At 35.5% G+C, this 27,344-nt stretch overlaps 1 protein-coding gene across 1 annotated transcript in view; it reads left to right on the top strand.

The window, feature by feature from the left end:
• Positions 1-27,344, top strand: part of EYS (eyes shut homolog) — a 1,484,071-nt gene that overhangs the window by 885,407 nt on the left and 571,320 nt on the right. The window contains 1 exon segment of the mRNA XM_034648271.1: positions 581-672. Coding sequence (XP_034504162.1) covers positions 581-672 — 92 coding nt within the window.

The raw sequence follows: 27,344 nt of genomic DNA, 5'->3' as shown, positions 1-27,344 counted from the left end.
TGCTCTATTGGTAATATCTAAGGAAACTTGCCAATAATACTCATTTTCTGCTAGCAGAAAAACCTGCCTTTCTCAGGCATGTTCCCCAGAATACTGGTAAAGAAACCAGAAGAGTGTGTGTGTGTGTGTGTGCACGCGCGTGTGCACATACACATGTATGATGCATGTATGTGTATATAATACTTACACATCTATATATTTTAATTCTAGCCTTTATTAGTTATATATCTTGCACCATCACTTCTCTAAGTTTCAGACTCCTTGTCTCCAAAGCAATATAAAAATTATTAGTAGGGGCGCCTGGGTGGCTCAGTCATTAAGCGTCTGCCTTCGGCTCAGGGCCTGATCCTGGAGTTGTGGGATCGAGCCCCACGTCAGGCTCTTCCGCTAGGAGCCTGCTTCTTCCTCTCCCATTCCTCCTGCTTGTGTTCCCTTTCTCACTGGCTGTCTCACTCTCTGTCAAATGAATAAATAAAATCTTAAAAAAAATTATTAGTAAATTCTAAGCCCAATACAAGTATAAGGTGTTAATTTCATAGTGAAAAACTGAAGAAAACCTTTTTTTTTTCCCCTCCTATAGTACTACTTTTTCTGCGGTGGTGAAGCAAAATTGAGAAGCATTAACAATACTATTAAAGTAGATGATGGACAGAAGTATACACTGCTCCTCAGGTAATATATGCCTATTTTTTTTACACTTAATATCATAAGTGACAAAGACTTTTCCTCTGGGTATTGCTTTTGTCTTTTAAAGTCGAGGTTATTGTGATTAGTATTCACATGCGCTTTAATGCAAATTAATGTTTAGCAAGCCATTCTGTCTTTTCTCTATGTCCTAAAATAGTACTGAGGAAAGAATGTTACAGCGGTTATATTATCAATGAAGTTATATAAGCAGCTTTGCAGAGAAACCATGAAAGCTTCATATTATTTTCAAATTTGAGAAATCATAAAAAAACAAAGTGGTATTTCTTTTAATAAGTAATAGTCACTGTGAAAAATTTGGAACATTCAGAAAAACGTTAAGAGGAAAATGAAAATGATTTGTTGTACCACGGTAAAGATGGACTAATGAACATATATATTACTATATTCCTAAAAGCTGTGATTGAAGGTGACTCTATCCCCAAACCTGCACCAATATCAGGTATCATTTTGCCAATCTGGATGAGTGAAAATGACATTTTCCGTCTTTGATTTATGGTAAGGCTTAATTTTTAATATAGAATTAATGCCTTTATATTATGTGTTTTGCCTCCCTACACTATTTTTTTAATTAGATGGTGCTTTAAAAAACACATACCACAATTCTCATCTATTATGTAGACTAAAATAATTTATTTGGTTGTGACAATAGATTATTGTTTAGTGATAATAATTATCTATTTAAAACCAGTAAAGAGGAAAGCAAAGGACAACAGAGACTGGGGAAGAAGTTATTTGAAAGGTTTTAAGATATTCTACCCTCCTTTAGTCAGAACTTCCCAAATTCTATCCTCTAGAAGAATTTCATATTTTTATGGAAAACTGACCTAAAAACAGTCTACTATCAACTAAATTGAGGAAAGGCTACATCCCACATACCTACCTCCTTCGACTCTCAAAATTCCCAGGAGCTTTTTAAGACCTCTAAAATGCTATTTAATAAAGTCTCATTTTCTTTGCTTAACTCATGAGCACAGAATCCTTTATTATTTTTTTCTCTAGCATTTTAACATCTTGAGTAACTAACACTGGGGCCAGTGCACTTTGGGCAATGCCATCTTAGCCAAGGTAACAGTTTTCCTGGGGAAAGACTACCACCATATGGAAGGGAAGCAGGTGTATCAGCATTAGGACAGCAGTAACAATAAATTATGAAAGACATATTTTGCCCCATCAAAGAAAGACAGATAAGAAGTGATGTAAGAAACAGAAGGGTACACCAGAAAAACCTTTCCTGGACTGCAATATGTTGAAAAAGGGTTAAAAAAATCATTGAGAATACAGTAATCATACTTAAAGTTTATTAAACGCCAATTATGTGTCAGGTAGTAATTTTATTACATATATGAATTTATTGTTAAGGACAATTCTAATTATTATTTACATCTCCCAGATGCAAAACTGAAACATAGATTAAATACAGAAAAGGATATAGTTTAAAAAATGGCACAATTTTAAGGCTGCTCTTATTCCAAACCTATGGGTAAGTTTTAAGGCATAGACCCTATGACCCATGCTATAGAAACATAATATAATTTGATCTCTTAACCCTAAACGAACTGCTATATATTCAAGATAAAATAAAGATAAGAATTATAAATGACCTGTCCAATGAAAGACTATCAGCAGTAAAAACATTATTAATTAGCACATGTTAAATAACTACCATGTGCCAGGTGCTTTATAAACAGGTAACTATGTAATCATAGTAAGATTCATAAATCCTGTTATATTGATTTGGTCAGGCTGCCATAACAAGAACCCCAGATTGGGTTGCTTAAAAAACAGAAATTTATTTTCTCACAACTCTGGAGCCTAGAAGTGTGAGGTCAAGGTATCAGCAGGGTTAGTTCTTTTGAGACCTCTTTCCTGCACTCGTAGATGGTTGTCTTCTCCCTGTGTCTTCACATCATATTGTTTTGTATATATCTGTGTCTTAATTTCCTCTTCTTATAAGGATATCAGTCATGTTGGATTACAGCCCAACCTAATGATCTCATTTTAACTTACTTCCGATTTAGAGACCTGTCTTCAAATATTAGTCACATTCTAAAGCTCTGGGGGCTAGGACTTCAACATATGAAGTTTGCAGGAGTCATAATTCAGTCCATAACACTCATTTTGCACATTTGAAAGCTAAGGCTTAAGAAGGTAGGCATCTTCCTCAAGATCACATTGTTAGTCAATAGGAAATGTTAAAAAAAATTCAACCAAGTAAATTTGGAGATCCAATTGGCTTCATAAAATGATTCTTGAATAGGGTAGCATCCCATTTAGCAAGTAGAGGGGTTTTCCGCCGAGCTAAACAAAAGAAAGGGTTTTCAAGGCAGAGAGAGGGCATTAAAAAAGGGGGAATTTATTAGCAGGGAATACATTGTTTAAGCAAGGTTACTCTCCAAAGGAGAATAGAAAGGGTCTATCAGTAAATTTCCTAGTATTGACCAGGAAATTCCATGTTGACTGGTCAAAAGTTACACTCCTAAGGGCTAAAACTGTGTTTATGTTAGGTATTAACTCTTTTTTTTTAATTAATTAATTTTTTTTGATGTAAATTTCGATGATTCATTAGTTGCGTATAACACGCAGTGCACCATGCAATACGTGCCCTCTTTACTACCCATCACCAGTCTATCCCATTTCCCCCCCCCCCCCCCCGAAGCCCTCAGTTTTTCTCATAGTCCATAGTCTCTCATGCTTCATTCCCCCTTCTGATTACCCCCCCCCTTTCTTTATCCCTTCCTTCTCCTACTGATCTTCCTAGTTCTTGCTCTGTTGACTCGGCCTAAATGACTTTGAGCCTGTGGTTCTCTTTTTAACAGAGGGCGAGATTAGAACCACAATCTGCCTCCTGACCTGATCATTTTTTTTCTATTATAACACATCCAGTCTGTGTTTTAATAGTGACAACATACTATTTAAAATCTTCTTTAAAGAAAACATTAAACATAAAACATTTAAAAATCTCAAGAATACCTATTTTTCACTAGCCTCATCACAGGTTACTCTAAGGATCTTCAACAACTAAAAAATCACTTTTTTTATATGACTTTTTTTTTTGCAATTTACATACAATTTGTTGCTGTTACTTTTTATCAAAAAGTAGTTGATTGTAACTCACCTAAATTCTCTAAATTCAGAAATATTTCTTCACAAGTTTTTTATTTTTGAATTATTATTTTCCCATTATTTGAAGTAATGGGAAATTTATACAAATTTGCTTTCATCTATGATTAACATCTATAAAGAACAAGAGTGGGGCTCTATTAATTTTATTTTTTATACTTTAAAATATACTTTTGGAGGTAAAAAGGAAAAACATGTCTTCAATTTTAAGTTTCACTCAATTCAAGAATGCTGTCACCGTAATTTCTTTGACCATTAATATACTCTTTACTTTAAAGAGTATGCACACATTTCACTCCCATGTCTACAGTCTTTTATCTCATTTCTGGTGAATGACATTACCCTTAAAAGTGAATATAGGAAAAGTTTCTTTCCTCACATGCTCTTATGGAACTATAGGAAAAAGAATAGCAAGGTTGTACTAAGCCCATGATGAAGTGCTCTCAGAAAGAGTGAAACAAATATCCTCCATGAAAAAGTAACTAAACTTATTATTTTTGAGAACAAGGAAAGACATGTTCTGCAGAGCAGCATGTCCCTTTTAAAAAAGAAATGGGGGCGCCTGGGTGGCACAGCGGTTAAGCGTCTGCCTTCGGCTCAGGGCGTGATCCCAGCGTTATGGGATCGAGCCCCACATCAGGCTCTTCTGCTGTGAGCCTGCTTCTTCCTCTCCCACTCCCCCTGCTTGTGTTCCCTCTCTCGCTGGCTGTCTCTATCTCTGTCGAATAAATAAATAAAATCTTAAAAAAATAAATAAATAAATAAATAAAAAAGAAATGTGTGATTGCTTAACAAAAGCAGGAAGGAAAATATGGAATGCTTAAATCAGGTGAAATATACAGTGGTGTAATAATGATACTAAAAAGCACATATACTAGAAACTATTTTAGTGAGAAATTAGCTACAGCTGTTGCCCATCTTTTAATGAAAGAAAGGATAGTGAAAATGGGACCAGGTAGTGATGTTAGGCTGATGAACAACAGTGTGTAGTATATCAAGAGGAAAAACAAACACAGGTATACATTTGTTACTTGACTCCTGAATACCACAGGTGTATTTAAGCATAAGGTGCTGAGAGAACCTACAGTAGTTCTCAGGCAAACCCAAATCTGAGAGTGTGATGTTATATTTTATCCATGTCTGTTGGTATATTTCATAATTTTGTATGTGTTTTATATTAATTATGTTGTATACCATGTGTTACTTGTAAACATCATTGCATATATTACAGGATCATATCATTATATATCATGATATTGTTATATGTTAATACATTATAGATTGTAATAATAGAACTTGTGTTATATATATATATATATATATAATGGGATTTTTTAACCTATTTAAAATCCTACTTAATATCTGCCTTCATTTTGGAGAGGGGTAAGATTTGGAATTCAAAGACGGAAATAAATTAGGCTCTTCTGACCTCCTCAAGTATGGGCCTTCAAAGTTGTTTTTTTTAACATGCCTACCAGTTCAAAATACATCCCTGCCTTTAAAAAACAACGACAAAATTCTTCATTTCCTGTCTTAGTCTTACACTCTTAATGTACATCCTGATTTGTAAGTAAATTGCATAAACTCAACCAGTTCTCCTGGAGCTGTCTGATGGAGAAGTTGTTGGTTTGGCACTTTGATTTGGGGTAGGCAGCTCCTATACTGAGAGTCGTACAGCTCCAAATAAAACAGAACAAATGAAAACATCTTCAGTTACTCTTGAATCATTTACCAGCTACTGCTTATGTTTAGTCATGTGGACACACAATAAATTACAGTGAGTTTTGAAAAAGAGCATATATTTAAGTGGATTTAAGAATAGTGGATTTAAGAATAGTGAATGAGACTTAAGACTGACATGTACCAATGAAACCCACACATTAACAAATATTTTTCCAACTGGATACATACTATCCAGTTGTATCCAGTTGAAAATCCTCTATCATACTAGCATTGTTTCTCTTAGATGATGATAGGAGGATGCTCCTTGAGTAACTTGTAGTATCAAAGGAGGAAAAGAAAATGTATATTTGAGACCACTTAGGTAGGAAAGAGTGAGGATTAGTTCTGCAAATGCAAAGGCAGTCAAACTAAGCTAAGCTACAGTACACGATAGACTCTAAGTTTCTGCACCTCTCCAGATCCACTCTGTAGTTTCTTCCTCTCTTCTCTGGTCCTTCAGAATTGACCTGTGTAAATTACATTATGCATTCTGCAATGGTTTGAATGGTGTTCCTACAGAATTTATGTTTTGATGTCTTAACTTCCATTATCTCAGAATGTGACCTTATTTGGAGCTAGGTCTTCATTACCTTTAAAGGGGTAATGAAGTTAAACTGAGATTATTAGATTGGGCTATAATCCAAAATGACCAGTATCCTCATGAAAAGAGGAAATTAGGACATATAGAGAGACACACACAGAGAGGGAAGACAAAGTAAAAACAAAGAAGGCTGCTCTCTACAAGCCAAGGAGAGAAACCTGAAACAGAGCCTTCCCTCACAGCTCTCAGAAGGAACCATCCCTGCTGACACCTTGATCTTGGACTTCAAAACTAAAAAATTATTAAACAATGCATTTCATTTATTTTAGCCACCTGGTTTGTGTACCTTTGTTAAGGCAGTTCCAACCATCTAAAACTGCCTTGTCCTCCAGCTTCCTATAGGGTTCAGCCAATGGGGAACACTGGCAGATAATTTGAGAAGCAAGCAATTGATGTCAGGTTATATATTCCCTTGGCCTTGTGTGGTGTCCCAGGGGCTGGTTCATTCTCTCTCTGAAGGTCTCAGCTCCTGGCAGATGACCTTCTCTTCTAAGTTCTCATAACTCTTTTCTTCCTGGTAACCTTTAGATATAGAAGCAGTATCAGAGTAACTATATTGTGGTCCTGGGACACAGTACTATCCCATGTGGCTTTCCTACCCCTTGACCACATCTTTGTAGAATTAATTTATTCAACCTTGTTCAAGTTACATTAGTTTCAGTGTGATGTGTGTTTTTGGCTGAAAACATGAGTCTCCTCCAGTTAACATGGCAGAAAATGGGTGGATGGTTTAATGGAAACATCTAGAAGTAGCATATCTCACTTCTCTTGGCTTTCTGTTAGCTAGAACCCACTCATGTGAACACACCTAATGGCAAAGCGAACTGCAGAAGGTTTCCTAATTTTGCATCTAGGAAGAAATAAACTAAAACAATGTAGAATAGACAAGATGAGAACTATTTCTACAAGAGGAAGTAAGATAACTGTTTACATTTGGAGATAGACAAAAAATAATCAGTAAACAAAGTCTGTAACACTTAATAGTTTAATTTGAACCATGGTATTTATTTCTTTTATCTTGTCTTCAAGTGTGTCACTGGACTGCTTATAAGAAAATAAAAATATATATACTATTTATTCAGTAATTACAACTTGCTTGAAAATGCATAAAGTATCAAATTACATGTTGTAAATAATTACTTCATTCCGCTCTGTTTCTATGACTGAAATTATCCCAATAGGTAACTTTCTTACCTGAAGTGTGTGTACAGTGCCTATGAATAATAAATAATTTCATCTTCATGCTATAAACCTTGAGCTTTTTAATCTGTTTGACTGGTAGAAAATATAAAAATTCAGCACATTGTGCATTCAAAGCATAGAACAGTCTGAAAGAAATATATATGTGTATATGTGCATGTGTGTGTGTGTATAAACAAAGATATCATTCATATATTTGTATACATACACATATATATGAACCAGGACAATTAGAACATTGTTGCCACAGTAAGCATCAAAGTTTTGCACTTCTTTTGAAGACATTAATAATAAAGCCAAGGACTTGGCATGTGTCAACCAGAGCAGGATTGCTTTGGTACAGAGTTGTGGAAAATCAGTGAGGTGGAAAAGAAATAAACCATTTAACCACTTTCCAAAAAGTAAACATTTTTTTCTCTAATGAAATGTGTACATTATTTCATTAATCTTTTCATTAACCACTGTCAGTAGCGTCAAGAAAAACATGCCAATGGAATAATGATTTTACTTCAGCTTGAACAAAATAAGAATGAACAATTGATTTCGGTTCTAAAACTGTATTTATAGACCCAGAAAAATGTCTCTCTAACATAAACCTGCTTTTCTTTTTCCTAATGGCATATGTTCATTCAATGCAAAATATAGTGAGTAAGAATGAAATTTTATCATTTAACTTTGGACATGAGAATTTTAAAGTGTAATTCATAAAGGCCAGTTAATCCAATTAGGAATTAAGCATTTTTAAAGTTAGAGGTTTTAACTCAATTTATACTAATACTCCAATAAATTTAGTACCAATTACCTTTTAGAAACTATTTAAAAACACAAGTTAAAATAATTATACTCTTCTAAGTAGGACATTTCCCATCATTATACTTGAACATCTGAAAACGCATTACCTATTACAAAATTACTGACATTAATCTCAGAAAAATGTTACTGCTATTATTCATACTGTTAGTCAAAGCAGAAGAACACTGAGCTAGTTTTAGTTGTACTTAATATGCATTAAACATCAGTTTTTGTTTGTTTTTTCTTTAATAAGGCATTAGTCATGACTCTGTGGAAACTAAAGCTGAAACTATGCAGCTGATGCTCAGCCTGGGGGTCACCTGAACCTTCAGAGTTTGGGGGATATTTTAGGTGGGTTCATCAGTAGGAAGTGCAGAAATTACTATAAGCAGCATATAGCGCTACATGCATGTGCATTTATGGGGAAGTTATTACATCTTGGTATTTTACCACACATCCAGTATATAAAAATTCAGAGTATACAAAAACAGAAGCCTGAGTCATTCTATTTTAGAAAAAAATAGCTTCAAAATAATTTTCTGAATACTTTTTTTTTTTTTTAAAGATTTTTTATTTCTTTATTTGTCAGAGATAGAGACAGCCAGTGAGAGCAGGAACACAAGCAGGGGGAGTGGGAGAGGAAGAAGCAGGTTCCTAGCGGAGGAGCCTGATGTGGGGCTCGATCCCATAACACCGGGATCACGCCCTGAGCCGAAGGCAGACGCTTAACCGCTGTGTCACCCAGGCGCCCCTGAATACTTTTTTTAAACAAGATAACATTATAAGCTAGAAATAGACAAGATCATAGAGTTGGCTTCATTCTTCCAAACGCATGCTCTTAGGAGGTAAGAAGTAATGGCTGGAATCATGACAAATCATGGCAACTTCTGAGCCATCCAAATGCATGTCCTACAGAGGCCCAACCACCTATGGAAACAAAGGCTAGCATAAATGCAGATTTTAACAGGTTGATTACCCATGTTCTTTAATTTGACCTGAAATCTGCCTTGTTTTAGATGAAAATTTGTGCTCTCCCCTGATTAAGAGAGACTCTGACATAAATGCCTTTGAGTTAAAAATTCTGAGTACTTGAACCTATCTATGGCTTAATATATCGCTTGACTCACATCCTATCTCTCTGGCTTCTTTATTTTCTTCCTAACTTTGCCAGAAGGTGAACTCTGTCTCCTATACTAATATAAACATACTGAAAACAAGCTGAAAGTAGATAATTCTTAATTTTAGTATTATATGTGAGAAACAGAGACTAAAGAAAAGTCTTGCCAAAATAGATAAACCAAGGTTATACCAGTCATGATTCCGCAAAACCTTTCTGTTAAACATTTAAATGTAAATGTAAAAATAAACACAGATCAGTGTTATTTTATTAAGAGAAACTTGCAATATTGAAGACAGTAGTTGAATGATAAATTTTAATTCTTATGAGCTTGAAGTATTATGATTCATTTTAGTCTATTTTGAAATGCTAAATATATGATACTCTAAATCTTTATATTTCTCCTTCCTTCCTTCCTTCCTTCCTTCCTTCCTTCCTTCCTTCCTTCCTTCCTCCCTCCCTCCCTTCCTCCCTTCCTCCCTTCCTCCCTCCCTCCTCTGTCCCTCCCTCCCTCCCTCCTTTTCTTTCTTTGTAGACCACCACAGTGTAATTAACTTATCCAGTCAAAATGTCAGAAAAGTCACATGTTAGGAATCAGTTGTGTGGTGGGAGGTGAACTCACTTTTGAGAAACATATTTAAAATATTATTAATGTTTCTGAACATTAACACTAAATTCAACTCTCAAAAATATTTTTAGATTCCTTTCATAATTTGAAAATGATTTATTAAGAATTATTTCTAAAGTTGTTTCTATTAATGGAAAGTGATTTTGTAGAAAGGGATTCCAAAACATAACTAATCCATTGCTTTAATGTAGATTCTCATTGTATGTTCATTGGAATGAATTCAGAATCAAAAACCAAGTCTATATATTTGCTTTTTTAAGTTGTTTATTATTAGTTTTAAAATTTGTAACATTTTTCTGTTGACATCAAACTTTCTCAAAAAGGATATCCAAATATCTTTTCTAGTTTGGTCTTTTTTATAACCAGAAAATATTAAAGATAGCAAGCTTCAAGTTAAGTCAGTATAACAATAGCAAAGTTAAGTTTCAACGCATTCTAACTGAAAAGTGTGGCATACCTCCAAAAGGGTCTTCACAGTTCATTTACTAGAATCCAGGTGGCATGATGCGGTATGTGTATCATTTAGATTGTACACATGAAGTCTCTCTCCAAGTTGGCATTCTCTGAAGTTGTCAGTTATCTGCAGCTTTGGCTTACTCTCTGTATGACCTTGAAGGTTGCTTTAATTGTTAAAGCCTCATTGATCACCACATGTCATTAGAAATGAATACATTAAGGCTGCATCCATAGATTGAATAGTAGAAAAGTTCTACTATTAACTTTGAAATGTTAATTCCTTGATAATCCTGTTCCATGTGTTTATTTCTATGGGAACAAATCATTAATGATTAATTATTATGCTTCTGTGAAGAAATACTATGCTAATTCATTTTCCCAAATTTAAGCTAAAAAGTTTTGGTTTTTTTTAGAAAAAGATCAAACTTTTGCAAGATTTTAATAAAATATTTGAAACAGCACAATGATAAAGTATGAAACGATTTTTTATATAACTGAACAAATTAGAACAGATTAGTGATAGCAGTTCTCTAATTTTCAAAAACAAAGTAACTAAATCCTAGAAAGGCCAGAGTTAAGCATAGCTGGAGACTTCCATATAACTGTGGATAGCCATTGCATGCTTATAGGAGAAGTAGGGAAAATTTATAAGAGTGTGCCCCAAGTCAGAAGGAAAGAGTTCAAGAGGAATAGTGTATCCCTCTTACTACTTGGAGGACTTGACGCACTTCTGTCCAGAGGCAAATCCTCCATTTGTACCCTTCTCTCCTACCTTTCTTTCTTAGATTATTCATCTTTTTCACTCTGCTGGACCATTCCCCCCAATATAAAAGCAGGCTTTAGGATACCCTTGCTGCAACACAACACCATTCTGGATCTTGTATTACTTTTATTCTGCTGTTCTTCAGAGCCAAGCATCTCAAAAGTTTGCTATACGTGGGATTTCAGTTTTGTGACCTGCCATTTACTCTTCAATCCAATCCAGTCTGGCTTCTGTGGTTCCACAACCAACACAGCTTTTATTATATCACCTTAAATTAGGGGATTTTATCAAGCAAATGATAGTCTTATTTCATTACTCCAAGACAATATGTATAAAGAGGTACAAAGGCCAAAAGATTTTTCTGTCTTCATTACACTAATTATTATCTCAGTGAAAGTGCTCTTCTTGAAATCTTTTTCCCTTTCTGCTTTGAAAGGATAAATTTTTGGTATTCCTCCTATATCAATAGCCAGTTATTCTTTTTCATCTTAGAACTGTCCCAGCTTAGACCTTTCTTAAGATTTCACATGCACAGGGGGCACCTGGGTGGCTCAGCCGTTAGGCGTCTGCCTTTGGCTCAGGTCATGATCCCGCGTTCTGGGATCCAGCCCCCCATTGGGCTCCCTGCTCAGCCGGAAGTCTGCTTCTCCCTCTCCCACTCCCCCTGCTGGTGTTCCCTCTCTCGCTGTGTCTCTCTCTGTCCAATAAAAAAATAAAATCTTAAAAAAAAAAAAAAAAAGATTTCACACACATGTCCAAACCCCTATTATCTTCTCTTTTAAGCCTAACCCATATATTAAACTTAACATGTCTAAAATAAAATTTTTACTCCTGTACCACTACCAACCCATCTATCTGGGCTCCTCTCCCACACACCTCTCCCCATGGTTTCTCCTATCTCAGCTATTAATTGTCATCTACCTATGTACAGAGAGTAATCATTGATCACTCCCATTTCTTTATTCTTTACCTTCAAGTCATATCAGAAAATCTGTTCCAAAATTTCATCTTCCATCTGCCATTTCTCTCTGTCTCCTTTGAAACTATCCTGGTTCAGGTCTCCATCGTTTTTCATCTGGTCTGTTGTAGTTCTCCATTGCTTGCTTCTAAATATTCCTCATACTTTGGTCAGGGTAGTTTAAAGCATATTGCGTCAAGTCACCTCTCTGTTAAAGGTTCCTCAGTGACTTACCTTTATTCTCAGAGTAAAATACAGACTCCTTGCCACTGCCAGCAAGCAGTGGGTTTGCACATTTGGACTCTTGCCTATTTTCTTCTACCTTACAATCACCTGCCTTCCTTTCCTGTCGATGTTACATTCTCTTTGATGCCTTATCACTCCTGGAACTCTCTAAAGAGCTTTTCTATGTTGTGGCCTTTAAGCTTACTATTCCTTCCAGCTGGAATAGTGTATCGTCCTCCTTAGTGTTTTCCTTTTCCCCTGTCCTCATGTTGTCTCTCCCATACGTCCTTCTCATTACTCACGTTGCAGATTAATAGTCATCTCTGTAAGTAAACCTTCTAAACCTTCTAAACACTTTCTACTCAAGTGTTATCTGCCATAGAATCCATTTTTATTGTATTGTTGTCTTACACATTCATTTTCTGTATCCCTAACTAGACTGTAAGCTTCATGAGTTTAGGGACTTGTCTGTCTTATTCCCTATTTAATATCATCTCCCTGGCACCCAGCACAGTAAGTGGACCATACATAGTCAATTAATGCTTAACTATTAAATAGGGAGTGAAAGACAGGAATGAAATTTGATTTCAGATCTCAAAGGTTGCCATTCATTGAATAGCAGAGGAAATTACCAAAGAAAGGAAGGAAATTGTAGAATGAGCCTTATCTGTTGTCTTAGGAAGAAGCAGGGTTTACAGTGAGATAAAGTTGAAGTCTTCTGGAGCTGCCGCAGAAATCGGAAGTCCAAATTGGGTAGGTTCCCCAAGCTTTCTAGTCACCTAGATCCACTCCTCAATTTTTTCTCTAGAGTTAATGTGACTTTGCTTGCATGTTTACATGAGTCTGGATAACTGATACATTATAGGCATATATGGCACATAAATAATATATACATTAAATAGTAGAATGTCAATACTTATATCATCAATATTTTAAATACTGCTTTTCTGCAAATATCCTAAAACATTTCCTGTTTTTAAGCTTTGTAACAAATGCCTTTGAAGTTTACTGGATGTGTTTGTATCTGTGTGCATATTTGATTTAGGTTAGAATTACCACAAATATGGAAACAGACTTGATTTAGCTGAGTTATTATTACTGTGGTTATTTCTTATTTTTTATTTTTATTTTTTAGATTTACTTATTTTTATTTTAGAGGGTGGGCGCAGACGGAAAGAGAGAGAATCTCAAGCAGACTCCCCAGTGAGCAGGAAACCTTACATAAGGTTCCATCTCAGGACTCTGAGATCATGAGCTGAAACCAAAAGTCAGATGCTTAACCAACTGAGCCACCCAGGTACCCACTGTGGTTATTTTATTTTTATTTTTATTTTTTAAGATTTTATTTCTTTATTTGAGAAAGAGCGAGAGAGAGCACAAGCACTAGCAGGGGGAGGGCCAGAGGGAGAAACAGACTCTCCACTGAACAGGGAGTCTGACATGGGGCTCAATCCCAGGACCCTTAGATCCTGACCTGAGCCAAAGGCAGAGGATGCTTAACCGACTGCACCACCCAGGGACCCCTGAGGTTATTATAATTAGATGAAATCATTAACTTGTCTTAACTTTGAGTCAGACTTTATTGTAATATTTTATATTGACGTGTGTGTTAATTATTGAAGAATACTCTCACTAAAATAGCAACTTAATTTTATTCAAATGGTAGAAAAATTTTAGGATAGCATTTAAACAGAGTATAGAATAGAAGGCCAAGTACTAAAATAAACATTTTCTTCCATAGAATTTTAGGACTTAGAATAATCGAAAGTAATTATGTCTGTGTAAATATATTTGAAAGTGACTTAAGTAAACCAACCCATTCAGAACTACATAAGCTTGTCATTAATGATCTCACTGGTGGCTTTAGAAAACTTGATTTCTTAGCATATCTATTAAAGACAATCAGTCCCTTTGTTGGGATTATCATATCACCCCAAAAGGCATGCCAGTTCTGTTATGTTAGGAAATACTACCTCCCACATTTCTGTCAGTTCTTAAGACTAATTAGAAATATTGTTTTATACACACACACACACACACACACACACCATAAACCATAAACTTACAGTTAAAATGTTTAGCTGTCTGAATTTGGAATGGACATTGATTTTACAACTAAGAAATGAAATCACTTAATGTTCTGGATTTGATGACTTCAAATTGATATGTATAGCATGTGACAGCCTACTTGAAAGTGGTTATACAATTGGATCAGCTTCCTTTCTAGTCGGCCTTCATATCAATAATGATTAATTCATGCAGAGAAAATATTCTAAAATTAAAAGCTGAGCACTTGAGAATGGGAACTTTGCTTATTAATTTTTATATTCTCAGGACCTAACAAATTGCTCTGCAGAACAATCAATAAATGTTTATTGAATGATTGATTGATGAATGAATATTTCCAAAATAAGCATTTGACATTGTCAGAACCAGATTATCAAAAAAAGAGAAGAAAGTGCTTTATATGCCTATAGTTTTAGTTGCAAAATATTACATTTTGTAAGACAATTATAAAACGTTATCTCTTCTATCTAAATATAAAATGAACTGTTTATTATGCACATCACTATTCTGGAGGAAAAATCTACAAATGAAAGTAATGGGTCCTCTCAGATCTACTTGTGAGATGACAGGAATATTAAACCAAGTAGTAACACAAGGTGAATGTAGATATTATGTTCATAATAATTAACCTCTTGCTCCTTCATTGTAAGAACAATTAAGAAAAAAATTATTAATAAGTTTCCATTACACTAATGTGATGATAATAATCATGCGAGAAGTAGTCCCTGAGACAGAAACTTTTTTAGATAAAAAGCAAAGTGGAAATCAAAGGTGACACTAAGAAAATATTTTGCCTTCAATCAGTTGAGCCTTCAGAACAGAAAGTGCAGTATTTCCTCCATAAGGCTTTCCAGCCTTTCCAGAAAACCAGGTACTGTGAGACCATAAGAGACAAAGGAGATCAGTAGTTTCTTCCTCATCAAGCGAAGAACAGCAGTATGATCCATCTACCACCACCCCTATTTCTTGCTACCAAACAAATAATAGATGTTTATCTGTGCATTGAGAGGGAGAGGTCCTTGGCTTGTCCAAACCCCTGTCAGTACTGCACATATGTCCCCTGCTATATTTGTCTAACTGAATGAAACTATTTGAGTGACCATTCCCAAAACAAAGAAGTGATTTTAGGTAATACGAAGTCTTCCTTTCAAGGGGCACCACCATTTAATCTCTCTATTGGAAAATTCTGCATCTATACCTACATTTCTAAATCTCAGCATTATTGACATTTTGGGCTGGATAATCCTTTGTCATGAGATGCTGTCCTGTGCATCGTAGAATGTTGGACAGCATTTCTGGCTTCTCTCCATCCCCTCAATTGTGAGGACCAAAATGTCTCTAGAAATTGTCGAATGTTTCCAGGGGGCAGGAGAAGCAAAATCACACATCCCCACTGAGAACTATTTATCTACAACCCCACCCTCACCCCTCCACACACCCTCACTAAACTCTAATCAGTTTCCAAACTATCATTACAAAGAATGAGTAATTTTTTTCATTTTTATTTTTTTATCCTAGTTTTTTTTTTTAAAAGCCAACTGATAGCTGTGTATTTTGAAAATTTTTGAAGGGTAAATAGCACGTCGATTATGTTTAGGATTTAGAAAGTGGATTCTCATTAAATGCTTCATGAATCAAAGATAAATTTTTACTTGTGAGCATGACCTGAATAGAAGAATGATCTTAGCTAAAAAAACAAACAAAACAAAAAACCAAACAACAACAACAACAAAAACGTAGGTAAAATAAGGTAAAAATAATACCTACCTATTTCTGCCTGAGGATTAGCCAGGATGTGACTTTTAAGAACTGGGATGGAAGCAGCAGAAAAGGGCTGCTCTGGTTAATCTTGCATTTTTCCTGTTCAAGTAATACCCTGGGACCCCCACATTACTTCTCCAGTTATTTCTGGAGCAGGGAAATTGGTTGGTATGGATCTGAACCACCGTCCATGGATCATTTTTAACAACATTGCGTGCCTCACCTTTCCTTAGGGGCTGCATAATCAAGTTACAAAATAAATCTAACTTGGGACCACAAATTGGAGAAAATGATAGTGGAATGTGAATTTGGTGAGATTTTCTTCTTTTTCCATAATAATGCTACCACCGCCACCAGGCATCTTTTCCAAATGTGACATATGCAGATCTCAGCCAACAGCACATGCATGTGAGACCTGTAATTTTATTTTCTACAGCTTCATTTCCATTTCTGTTCTTCATTCTGATGAGATAACAGAAAATCAGTTCCAATCAATGAGGGTTTCTCCCTCCATCCCTGTGACTTCTTCACAGTGCCAAGGCACAGGTGTTGCAGGTGATCAGATACTCGGATGTCATCAGATCACACAGATTTCATGTGAGATAAACCTGTTTGCCTGGTTATGCTCATTAGATCAAACACAGAGCAGAATCCAAGACTTTTTTAGATTCAGAGGCTTAAAAAAACTCCATGCTTTCTGTCCTGTATGAAAGAGATAGCATAGGATGCTTACTAGAAAATAAGAGATTATGATTTCCAAACAATTACCCTCAGGCTTCTTAAAGCACACACCTTCATGTGTACTCATTGTGTACTCAGTTATGAAGAACCAGACTAGATATAACTCAATAGAGATCATTTTATAAATAAAATCTTATATGGGCAACTGAGGTATGAAATAATTTAAGGTGGAGCTTCTCTGAGACTTGGATTGGGAGCAATGGGAAGGGGTATGTAGGGGGCTATTTTGCCTACCCTGTGGTTACCCCATCTCCCCTGGAACTGTTCTTAAGTTACTATTCCAGAACCCAAATAATCATAGGAAAACAATTTTGAAAAATACTACTCTATAATAAATGCTTAAATTGGAATACTGTTATTAGCAAAGTAATTATATATCAATATGCATTTTTTGCTAGCATTGAAAAGTAGAATTATTTTTCATCTTCCTCAAATAATAGTTAAGATACAACTAAATCCTAAAAAAGCCATTTTTAATGAACTCCACCATATTTTAATTGTGCGAAAATCGTCATTAGTCAATGCAATTTAATTCAATAGCAACAAAAATTATCTGAGCCTACTTTAATAAGACATGGATATTTTCACTTTTCTTGGCATTAAAGAAGTATAGCTTGCCAATTGGAACAGGTTTATAGAAACAAGTAACTTAGAAGCAAATCCTAATACTACCACTGATTGTGAGACTCTGTGTTTGTTTCTGAGCAACTGGTTAAGTTTGAGAATAGTAGTACCCACTGCAGAGGATTGTTGTGCACGTCATAAAATGTATTGAATCTGCCCTGCATGCAGGAAGTGCTAAGCTAATGTTTGCAATTATTTTTACATTGACCATTTTAAATACATGTATACAAATGTTCATAGTAATGGGTTGCATTCTAATTGTGATACCACAGTGTCCAGGAACATGAAGTGCTAGGCTGTGTAGTCAGCATTATGTTATTATTATTGTGGCCACATACAGTGTGGTCTTGAAAAGCATGAATTCTTGAGTTGGACAGCCAGGGTTCTGTCATCATCACTGTGCAGTTTGGGGTAAGTCATAGAACTTCTAAGCTTTTATTTGGTGTATTGAATATTTAAAAAGCTAAAACAGGTAAAACAGTTTAGTAATCACTAAATGTTCATTATAATAAATAAATAACATATGAGGTTAGCGATGATGATGATGTTATCAATATTTTTCTTACCTGCCATATCTTTTACTTAGTAGCAGCTATTTTGGGCTAGGAAGATTTGGAAAATACACTCATGCATCTGGATAGGATTTAGAAGACATTACTAAGGTGTATCATTAATGTCTCAAAAAGGTCAACATAAACAGGCAGAAAAAAAGTAGATCTCAAACTCCTTAGCAGTTAGCTCTGATAATTGTTGAATGTTAAGTGCTATAAAAATGTTTGCTGAATGAATGAATGAATGAAGTGATGGATATGTGAATAAATGAATTAATTAATATAAGGAAAAACAGGCATAATAGCTTAGGGAGAGCCCATGCTGAAATGCATCCTCATGCACCAAAATATGAAATAATTTGAATAAGCCTAGAAGTTGAGTGCTTTACTGCTGCTCTTGTTAATTTGGCACAAGTTGGGTTGTCATAGATCAGAGTCAGAGAATGAAGATTTGATAGCACCAGGATGAGACTACTTTAAGAATCAGAATTTTATATCTGAGTTTAGGTTCTTATTCCTTTTGATTATAAATGTAGAAAAAAGGATTTGACTTTGAAAGTACTTGCTAAGGATGATCATACAAGCAAAAACACAAATTCTAGGAATTGAGCCAAGCTCTGATTTCTTCTGTCCCTGGAGTGTTTTATTTAAAGAAACCATTGATTTCTGCCACTATGCTGAAGAAACTCATGTGCGAAGGTGGCCAAAAAATCTGCCTCTATTTCAGTTTTCCAGGATCCTTTCCAAGGGGAGATCAACTTCTTTTGGATTTGCACATGAGCAGCTATGCTGAAAGTAGCCTTTTATGCTTTAAGCTCAATTTTTTACTAACACATTGAAAAGGAAAGAAAAACTCTCTGTGATCGTTTCTATGAATCCTAGAAACTTTAGCTTGCATTATTTTAATATTTAGGAAAAAGAAAATACTACTGTAATCAAATGAAGTTTTTCCAAAGGAACTGTCAACAGCTCATTATTTGCCTGAGGCTTACTTGAGGGTATTTCCTTATGAGATACTAAAGTACAATTAAAAATATCTAGCTTTCTGCTTTGTGATTTGAAGAAACCTGCAATATCACTAGCAATTTTTATTAGTGGATAAACATGCTTTCAAAATGGACCAATAGGAGCGCCTGGGTGACGCAGTCGTTAAGCGTCTGCCTTCGGCTCAGGGCGTGATCCCAGCATTCTGGGATCGAGTCCCACATCAGGTTCCTCTGCTAGGCGCCTGCTTCTTCCTCTCCCACTCCCCCTGCTTGTGTTCCCTCTCCCGCTGGCTGTCTCTCTCTATCAAATAAATAAATAAAATCTTTAAAAAAAAAAATGGACCAATAAAAAAAAAAATCTTACACTTCACAGTTTAAAATAATGGAGCATATGAACTCCTCCCAGTAAACTGGAGCATTTTCCTTTAATGCATGTGGACAGACATTGTGTTCTCAGAATTGGCCTCAGACTCATACATAAAACAATGTGACACATGCAGAACGTGCCTGATGTCCTTGACAAGAATAATCCTGTATTAGGCAAGAGAGAAAGTAAACTGTGATGATGGTTAGTCTCAGTAAACATGGCCAGTGATGCCCTAACTTTGAGAAGTTACATAGATGCATTTTGAATACGAAGCTTATTATTTTTAGGTGCATATGAAAAGCAGAATTGGAAGTACAGGGAAGCAATGTGACCTCATAGAAATTGTGCTTTCTGTATTAGGAGATACATGGTCTGTGTTCTTGTTTGAAATAAATTTAACTACAATTTTATTGGCAAACACGTTATTGGTCTTAAGTGCCTCCAGCCACCACCAAGGATATCATCATAGATGCCACACTATAATAGTTATTGACCATCAATAACCAGAATCCTTTCTTCTTCACCAATATAGTTCCTCTTGTCATGTATCTGTAGACTATTATTTTTTTGTGTCCATCCTATTCCATTTATTGCATTTTTGCATTTGATTATTTTACATCAAAGTAATCAGAAACTTCATTAGAAAATTAAATAGGAAGAGAAAGATATTCCTCCCCTCTTCAAGTGCAACTTTATTTCAGAGGACATTACTTTAAAATCTTTAGAAGTTTCTTCTGTATTTCTGCCTTCATACTTCTAAAGAATAAATGCATATTACTCTTTTTATGTATTTATTTCCAAAATTATCATTTACATCCAGTTATACATGAGGATATACCTGTGCGTCAGCCCTGCCTGTCCAGCCTGCTCCTCCCAGAGTATGTGTTTTTTGAAAAGCAACAAGCAAACAGTAAAAATACTACAATGAATGGCACATGCTGATTTTTTACAAATACTACACTTCAGTTATCTCTCCTCTTTTTTACACCCTTCCCATCTTCTTCTCAGTAAGTAATTTCCCTGTTTTTAATTTGCAGTTTTCAAAATACCTTTTTTTTTTCTTTTTTAAATGCTTCATCAGAGCTACCATATGACTTAGTGATGAGACTTCACTTTGCCATTCTCCTTTGTTTGGTCAAATGATTTATGGATCTCTCATTTCCTCTTTCTTGTTTTATCCCATTTTGCTGAAGCATCTTATATGTTAGCTTTTTGAAATCGAAGGATGCAGGAAAAGTGAGAGTTTTGCCACATCTGTATAAATCTTTATTCCACCCTCAGACTTACTTTTATGTTTAGAATTTTATACACAAAATACAAATGATTTTCCCTCAGAATTTTGAAGGCATTACTGCAGTGATTTCTAGCATTCTGTGCTGCTGTTGAAAATCTAATACCCTTCAGATACTTACTTCTTTATATGAGATATCTTTTAATTTCTCTTTTAGGGTGTTGTATTTTTAGTCTTCTGAAATTTCACAAAGTTGTACTTAATGTTTTTCTTTTGTCCTTCACTGTGTTGGACACTGCATGGACCCTTCACTTTGTAGCAGGGTACTGGTTCTGTTAATCTCATATTTTCTCTTTTTTCCATTTCTATCTTTTATCATAATTTCTGAGGTAATTTTTGTGCTTTGTATTTCTGCATTTATTTGAAATCTTAGATATGGGTTTTTATTTTCCATTTTCAATACCTCTTATTTTTCATTTCAGAGCTCTGATTATTTTTCCTTTTTCATAACATACCTTCATTTGGGGGAAGCTTTTAGGATCTTTTCTTTACCACTAGTCTTCTGAAACTTCACAAAGATGGTGTTTTTCTTTTATCGTTCACTCTGCTGGACACTCCATGGACCCTTTGTGGCATGACACTTTAGTACTGGTCTCTAGTCTCTTACGTTCTTTCACCAATTTCCATCGTTTTATCTTTTGTCCTAACATTTGGGATATTTTTTTTTACTTGTATTTTAACACTTCAGGATCTCTTTCTTATTTTTCATCTAAATGGTCTGATTTTTTTTTCCCCCTGATACTGTTGTTTTATGAAGAGAACAACCTTCTGTTTTCTCCTTGAGGATATTACTTAATTACAAGTTTTGAAAGTTTCTCCTGTCTCTGATGTATCAGTCAGGGTCCCAGTAGGAGACAGATGTGTTTAAACTCAAAGAGTTTAGCTGAAAAGGGTTTAATGGAAAGACTATTTTTAGGTGTTTGGGCAGGTGTAAGGGAGCCAGGAAGATTATGATGATGGCTGAGGAGCTATTACTACACATAGGCCTAAGAAGGAGGGAGAGGTGTTACCAGAACCTGGGAGAGCTTGGAGCTGTGAGGCTGAGAAATAGAGCCACTGCCAAGGCCATGGTGCCGTACAAAGGATAAATATCTCTTCTTTTTGTTGAGGGAGAGTGGGAAAGCTTGGCTGCACAGGGTGGAGAAGGAACTGAGTGTTCTCTTGCCTTCAACTAAACTTCAACCAGCAACCCATGATTTTAGTCCTGTTGTCACTTACAGCCTGTTGATCCTTACGGTATCCTATCCCTTTTAGGAGTTCTGTGGAATAAACTAGCTCGTTTATATTAGTATCCTTCTCCACAGGAACTTTAGGTTAAACTCTGCTAAATTAGCTAACAATCCTCCATTTACTTTATGTCTTCAAAAAGTTTTTTAACTTTCCTATCCACTGATCTAACCTCTCCATTTTCTGTGTCTTTGTGAGTTTATACTTTGTTTTATTCATTGTAAGAAAAAATGGAGTCTTGGTGAGGAGAGACAATAGAAGGTGATCACATAAGGTTGGTCTTTAATTTTTAACCAGAACTAGTAATAAATATTTACTTTTGCAATACTCTCCAGCTGTGATGTAGGGACTATGCTCATTCTAACAGGAGAATACAGCACATGCTTAATAGCTGAAACGTTTGAGATTCTTCAAGCAAGAAAGAAAAACCAAAATGAGTTTCTTACTAGACATCAACTTCTACCATTTTTGAACATCAGTGTCACCATCCTCAGCCCTGTCAGCTTCTCTAATGTCTTCTCTTCTTTCCATTTATTCACCCTACCACACATCACTTACAGCACCCAGCATTCATTCAACACAGTTAGATAGGCACAGTATTAGATAAATGAATGTTGACAAACACCTTTCAGTGTTCCCCAAGCCTAAATTTGAGTCCTCATTTTTTATAAAGTTTTTAAGGAAAATTGCTTTATTTTTTTTTAATTTTAAAAATATAAATTTTATTTATTTTTTTTTTAGTTTCAGGTGTAGAATTTAGTGACTCATCACTTACATGCAACATTTGGTGCTCATCACAAGTGCCCTCCTTCATACCCATCACCTATTAACTGTAATATGCTATTTAAGCATTTTCTTTAAAAATTCATTTTTAGGGGCACCTGGGTGGCTCAGTCAGTTGAACGTCTGCCTTCAGCCCAGATCCTGATCCTGGAATCCTGGGATTGAGCCCTGCATTGAGCCTGTTTCTCTCTTTCCCTCTGTTGCTCCCCCTGCTTGTGCTCTCTCACTTTCTGTCTCTGTCAAATAAAATCTCCAAAAAAAAATCTTTTTTATTCTAGATCTGTTTTATTGCCAAATAATGATATTTTGTGTGCTCTTAGGAAAATTTACTGAAATAATCTTGCTTGTAAAATATACAAATAAGTATAAAATATTCTGTGGATATTAGAAAATCAGATATGCTCCATATAAATGGGAAAATTTTGGCCTTTATCTTATAATTGCATTTTATTAATCATATCTTCCAAATCTATTTCTTTTTTCAATTTGTCATTTTATAATTTAGTAATGTGCTAATAAATTCCTTACTTTAATTCCTAGCAGATTTTATTTTATATGTTCATTTTATATATATATATATACACACACACACACACACACACTGCTTTGTGACTTTTTTAAGTCATTGCATTTTATGTTTTGAATTTTTATTCATATTGCAGGCTAGCTAGTCCCAGACCTGATTTTCTGGTTTACATTCGCCTGCTCTAACTTTGCCTATTCACTTCTGAGTCACTGGGTCTCACATATGTCACATTTAATCTATTTGGAGAAACTTTAACCTTATTTCAATAATTTGTGTTCTTATTGCTGTAATTTTCTACTTTATGAATTTATAACATTTGCCTTCTGTACTATGCTATTTAGTAATTACTTTCTCACTGACTTTGTAGATAAACCACCTCTTTTTAATTTTGTGAATAGTTATATTAATGTTTTTATAAAAATTTAAATCTATCATTATAGCTGTTATACTTAAGAACAGAACTGTGGCTTTTCAACTTCCCATTGGACAAGATTCAGTGGTTAGCATTAGATGCCCTCCACTAGCTTTTCCGTTATTTTCTAAATATTAGGTTGGAAAACATTTATTGACTTTACAGATAGATTTTTTCCTTAAAATAAAACAATTTTTATTCAATTTTAGCTATATTTAATACAGTTATTTAGACATTTTTGTGTATTTTTCTAACTTCAAATTTCATTAGTAGTCTTTTCCAACCATAATTTTCTTATTTTGAATTTCTGTCTGCTGAATCATATTTTACCCTTTCTGAACATTCTCAAAAGATAGCTTTATAGACAAAGTTCTATGTATGTAAAGATTTTCATCATAATTTTTCTTTTATTAGCTGTATTATGTCATCTTCCTTCAATTTGCCTTTTATCAAACTACTTCCTTTCATTGATTACTTGGTCACATTTATAGATGTATTTATAAATTCTGTTAAGAACATTTTTACAGTTACTTTCTTCTATTTAAAAAAGTTATTTTTGTATCTTCAAATACTAGGTATCCCTAATTTATATCCTCAATTTAAATTAGGAACTATAACCTTTCTTTATGGATACCACAAACATTTTTTTTTTTTTTTGTCCTTTCCTTGGCAGATGGAGGTTTATGCTTGACCAGTTTTGGTTTGTAATCAGAGAGAAGTTGCAGTCTATTTTGGCAGAGGGGAGACAGTGGGATGGAGGCAGCACAGGACTTGATCGTGCTTTAACTTAGTTTCTTTTGTGGGGGTGATTGGGTAGAGAAGACTCCAAACCCAGAACAAAGGAGAAAAGTTAAATAAGAAGAAGCAGAAATAGTAGCCTTGTACAACATGGTGAGAGCTGCTGTCATTGGTACTCACTGCTGAATATTTACTTTCTGTGCTAGAGATCTGAATCAACTCAACAAGAGAAGGGTTTTCACTGGGACAAAGTATATGGTTGGTATGCCTACTAGCAACAAGAATATCCCTCAGCATTATGAGCAGCCATGTTCTCACCTTGACTGGCATGTGTTTCAAGAGACAAAGCTAACGTAAGCTCCTGTGAGACTAATGCCAAATCCTCACAGGTTGAAATGTTGATCCTTACAGGTGAAAGAGAATTTCAGTTGGACAACTTGGATTTAAAAGCTCTCTAATACTTAGAGGTCAGAAAAATTAGGAGAAACCAGAAAAGGAGAGAGATAATGAGCTACTAGTGAAGTAGAAACCAAAACAAGAGGAAAATGTGTCCAGAGAGTGAAGAAAATGTTTCAAGGGGGGAAGGATGCCATCTAAGACATATGCTGCAGCTGTTGGGTAAGATGGGGGATGAGAAATGACCATTGGATTGTCCCTGTGGAGGGAGAATAAATAAGCTTGACAAAAGCAATTTCATACAAGCCTAATGGGGTTGGTAAAGACAGAATGGGCAGGAAACTATTAGAAACAGTTAATATAAACAGTTCTTAGGGAACTTTGTGATAGAGGAAAGTCTCAAACTAAAGAAATGTGTGGAGGAGAAGAATGGTCAAGGAAGATGTTTTTTCTCTTTTTTAAAATCAAAGATACTAAAGCATGTTTGTATGCAGCCAAGAGTAATATACTACAGAGAAAAACAACTGATGAAGTGGGAAAACGAGGAAACAATAGCAAGCATAGCAAGCATGTTGAAAAAGTAAAATGCAGCTCTGCGTTTTGGAGTGCTATTGGGGACCCAGTGGCCCTCACCCTATTGCTGATACTATTCCCATGTATTTGTCAGGATGACAAATACAGGCTTTGACTTTTTAAGTTTAAATATTATATGACTATAAAAGACAGAACATGGCTTAAAACCACATAATAAACAAATTTGTTTTCATTTAAATCTAAAATTGTCATACAATGGCAGTGATTATTAGCCTTCTCTTCCCCTCAGAGACCACTGCAGTTCTTGTTTCAGTTGAAGTAAAGGGCTCATTGGACATAGAAATTCTAATAGTGACAAGTTAGCAATGAGACTTATTTCCAATTAATAAAACCTTGAAACTAGATATAGTACAAATCACATTCAATCTTTGATATATTTTTGAGAATTCACTCTTATTCCATGGTAAGGAAACACAGTGAATCAGATCAGATACACACACACACACACACACACACACACACACACACACGCTTGAGTTTCTATCAGCCATAAAAGAATGCTCCCAAACATAGAATATAGCTTTTTAGAGTCAAAGAGAAAGTGTTAGGGCCCCAGAATGTTACGTCAGTTGACAGACTCATGGGTCTATGATGCATGACAGATACGGACAATGGGCCACATTAAGTTATACCCTGAACCTTCATTTATTGGAGTTAACATACTCTTAAGAGTTTATGCATGCCCTACTTTGGGGAATTGTGATTGCTCAATAGTGATTCATCTGTGGCTCTCTCTACTGATAGAATCACTCTACACAGACTGTGCTGGATTTTCTAAATACCAAGCTATTTAAAATGAAATCTTAGCCCCAAACAAATGAACTTGCTTTTCCCCCTTTTGTTTCCAAATAAATGCTCACTAAGAGCAGTTGCATGGTACTGTTCTTTTTTTAAAAAAATTCAGGTGCATCAAAATGTGCATAAATGCACTTAAGACCCTACAAACTCAGCAACATATAATTATGATAACTATGGACACTTATAAGCTACCTGCAACAAGGACCGAGTATCTCCTACCTTTATGAAGACCTCATTTTATTTTCTTCCTGTAACCAGCCAGCACAGTCACAAGTAATGACAGGAGTATTTTTTCAGATCTCCATTTTAAAAATATGTTGTTTATGAAGTTTGTTCAACCAAAGCCCAGTAACTAGTGATATAGTCTATTTGTGATCACCTCCTTGCAGGATCCTATTATTTGCCCAACTCTCACCATCTTCCTCCTGGTAGAGTTGGTTCTGTGTTTTGCTAGATTAAACTTCCAGGTCATTTCTGAAAGAAGAAAGGAAAATTCCCTGTACTTCACAGATAGCACAGAATTTCTTGTCTTATAAATTCTATTTACTGTCACAGAGAAATGAATATATGCTGCATGGGGCTTTCTGCAAGGGACTAACTCAGGATTAGAACACCCTGGGGCGCCTGGGTGGCTTAGTCTGTTAAGCATCTGACTTTGGCTCAGGTCATGATCTCAGGGTCCTGGGATCAAACCCCGCATCAGGTTCCATGCTCAGCAGGGAGTCTGCTTGTCCTTCTCTGTATGTCCCTCCCCCCGCTTATGCTGTCTCTCTCAAATAAATAATATCTCTAAAACAAAATTATAGAAAATCACCCTACCTTGGAATTTACATGATCCCTTCACCCAAGCTTGGGCTCATGTCTTGGAATCATTACACCCTCAGATATACTAACGATCACCCCTCCTTTAAGCTTTCAGCTTAGTACAAAAGTTATAGAAACACATTTACTGGGGTAACTGGGTGGCTCAGTCAATTAAGCATCCATCTCTTGATTTCTGCTCAGGTCATGATCTCAGGGTTGTGAGATCAAGCCCCATGTCAGTCTCCACACTGAGCGTGGAGCCTGCTTAAGATTCTCTCTTTCCCTCTCCTGACCCTCCTTGGTCCTCTTTCTCTCTCCCCTCTGAAAAGAAAGGAAAGGGGAAAGGAGGGGAAAGGAGAGGAGAGGAGAGGGGAGGGGAGGGGAGGGG

Source organism: Ailuropoda melanoleuca, chromosome 19, assembly GCF_002007445.2.
Source record: "Ailuropoda melanoleuca isolate Jingjing chromosome 19, ASM200744v2, whole genome shotgun sequence".
NCBI classification, from domain to species: Eukaryota; Metazoa; Chordata; class Mammalia; order Carnivora; family Ursidae; genus Ailuropoda; species Ailuropoda melanoleuca.
The sequence above is the reverse complement of the archived record's forward strand: the minus strand, read 5'-3'. Positions and strand labels throughout refer to the sequence as shown.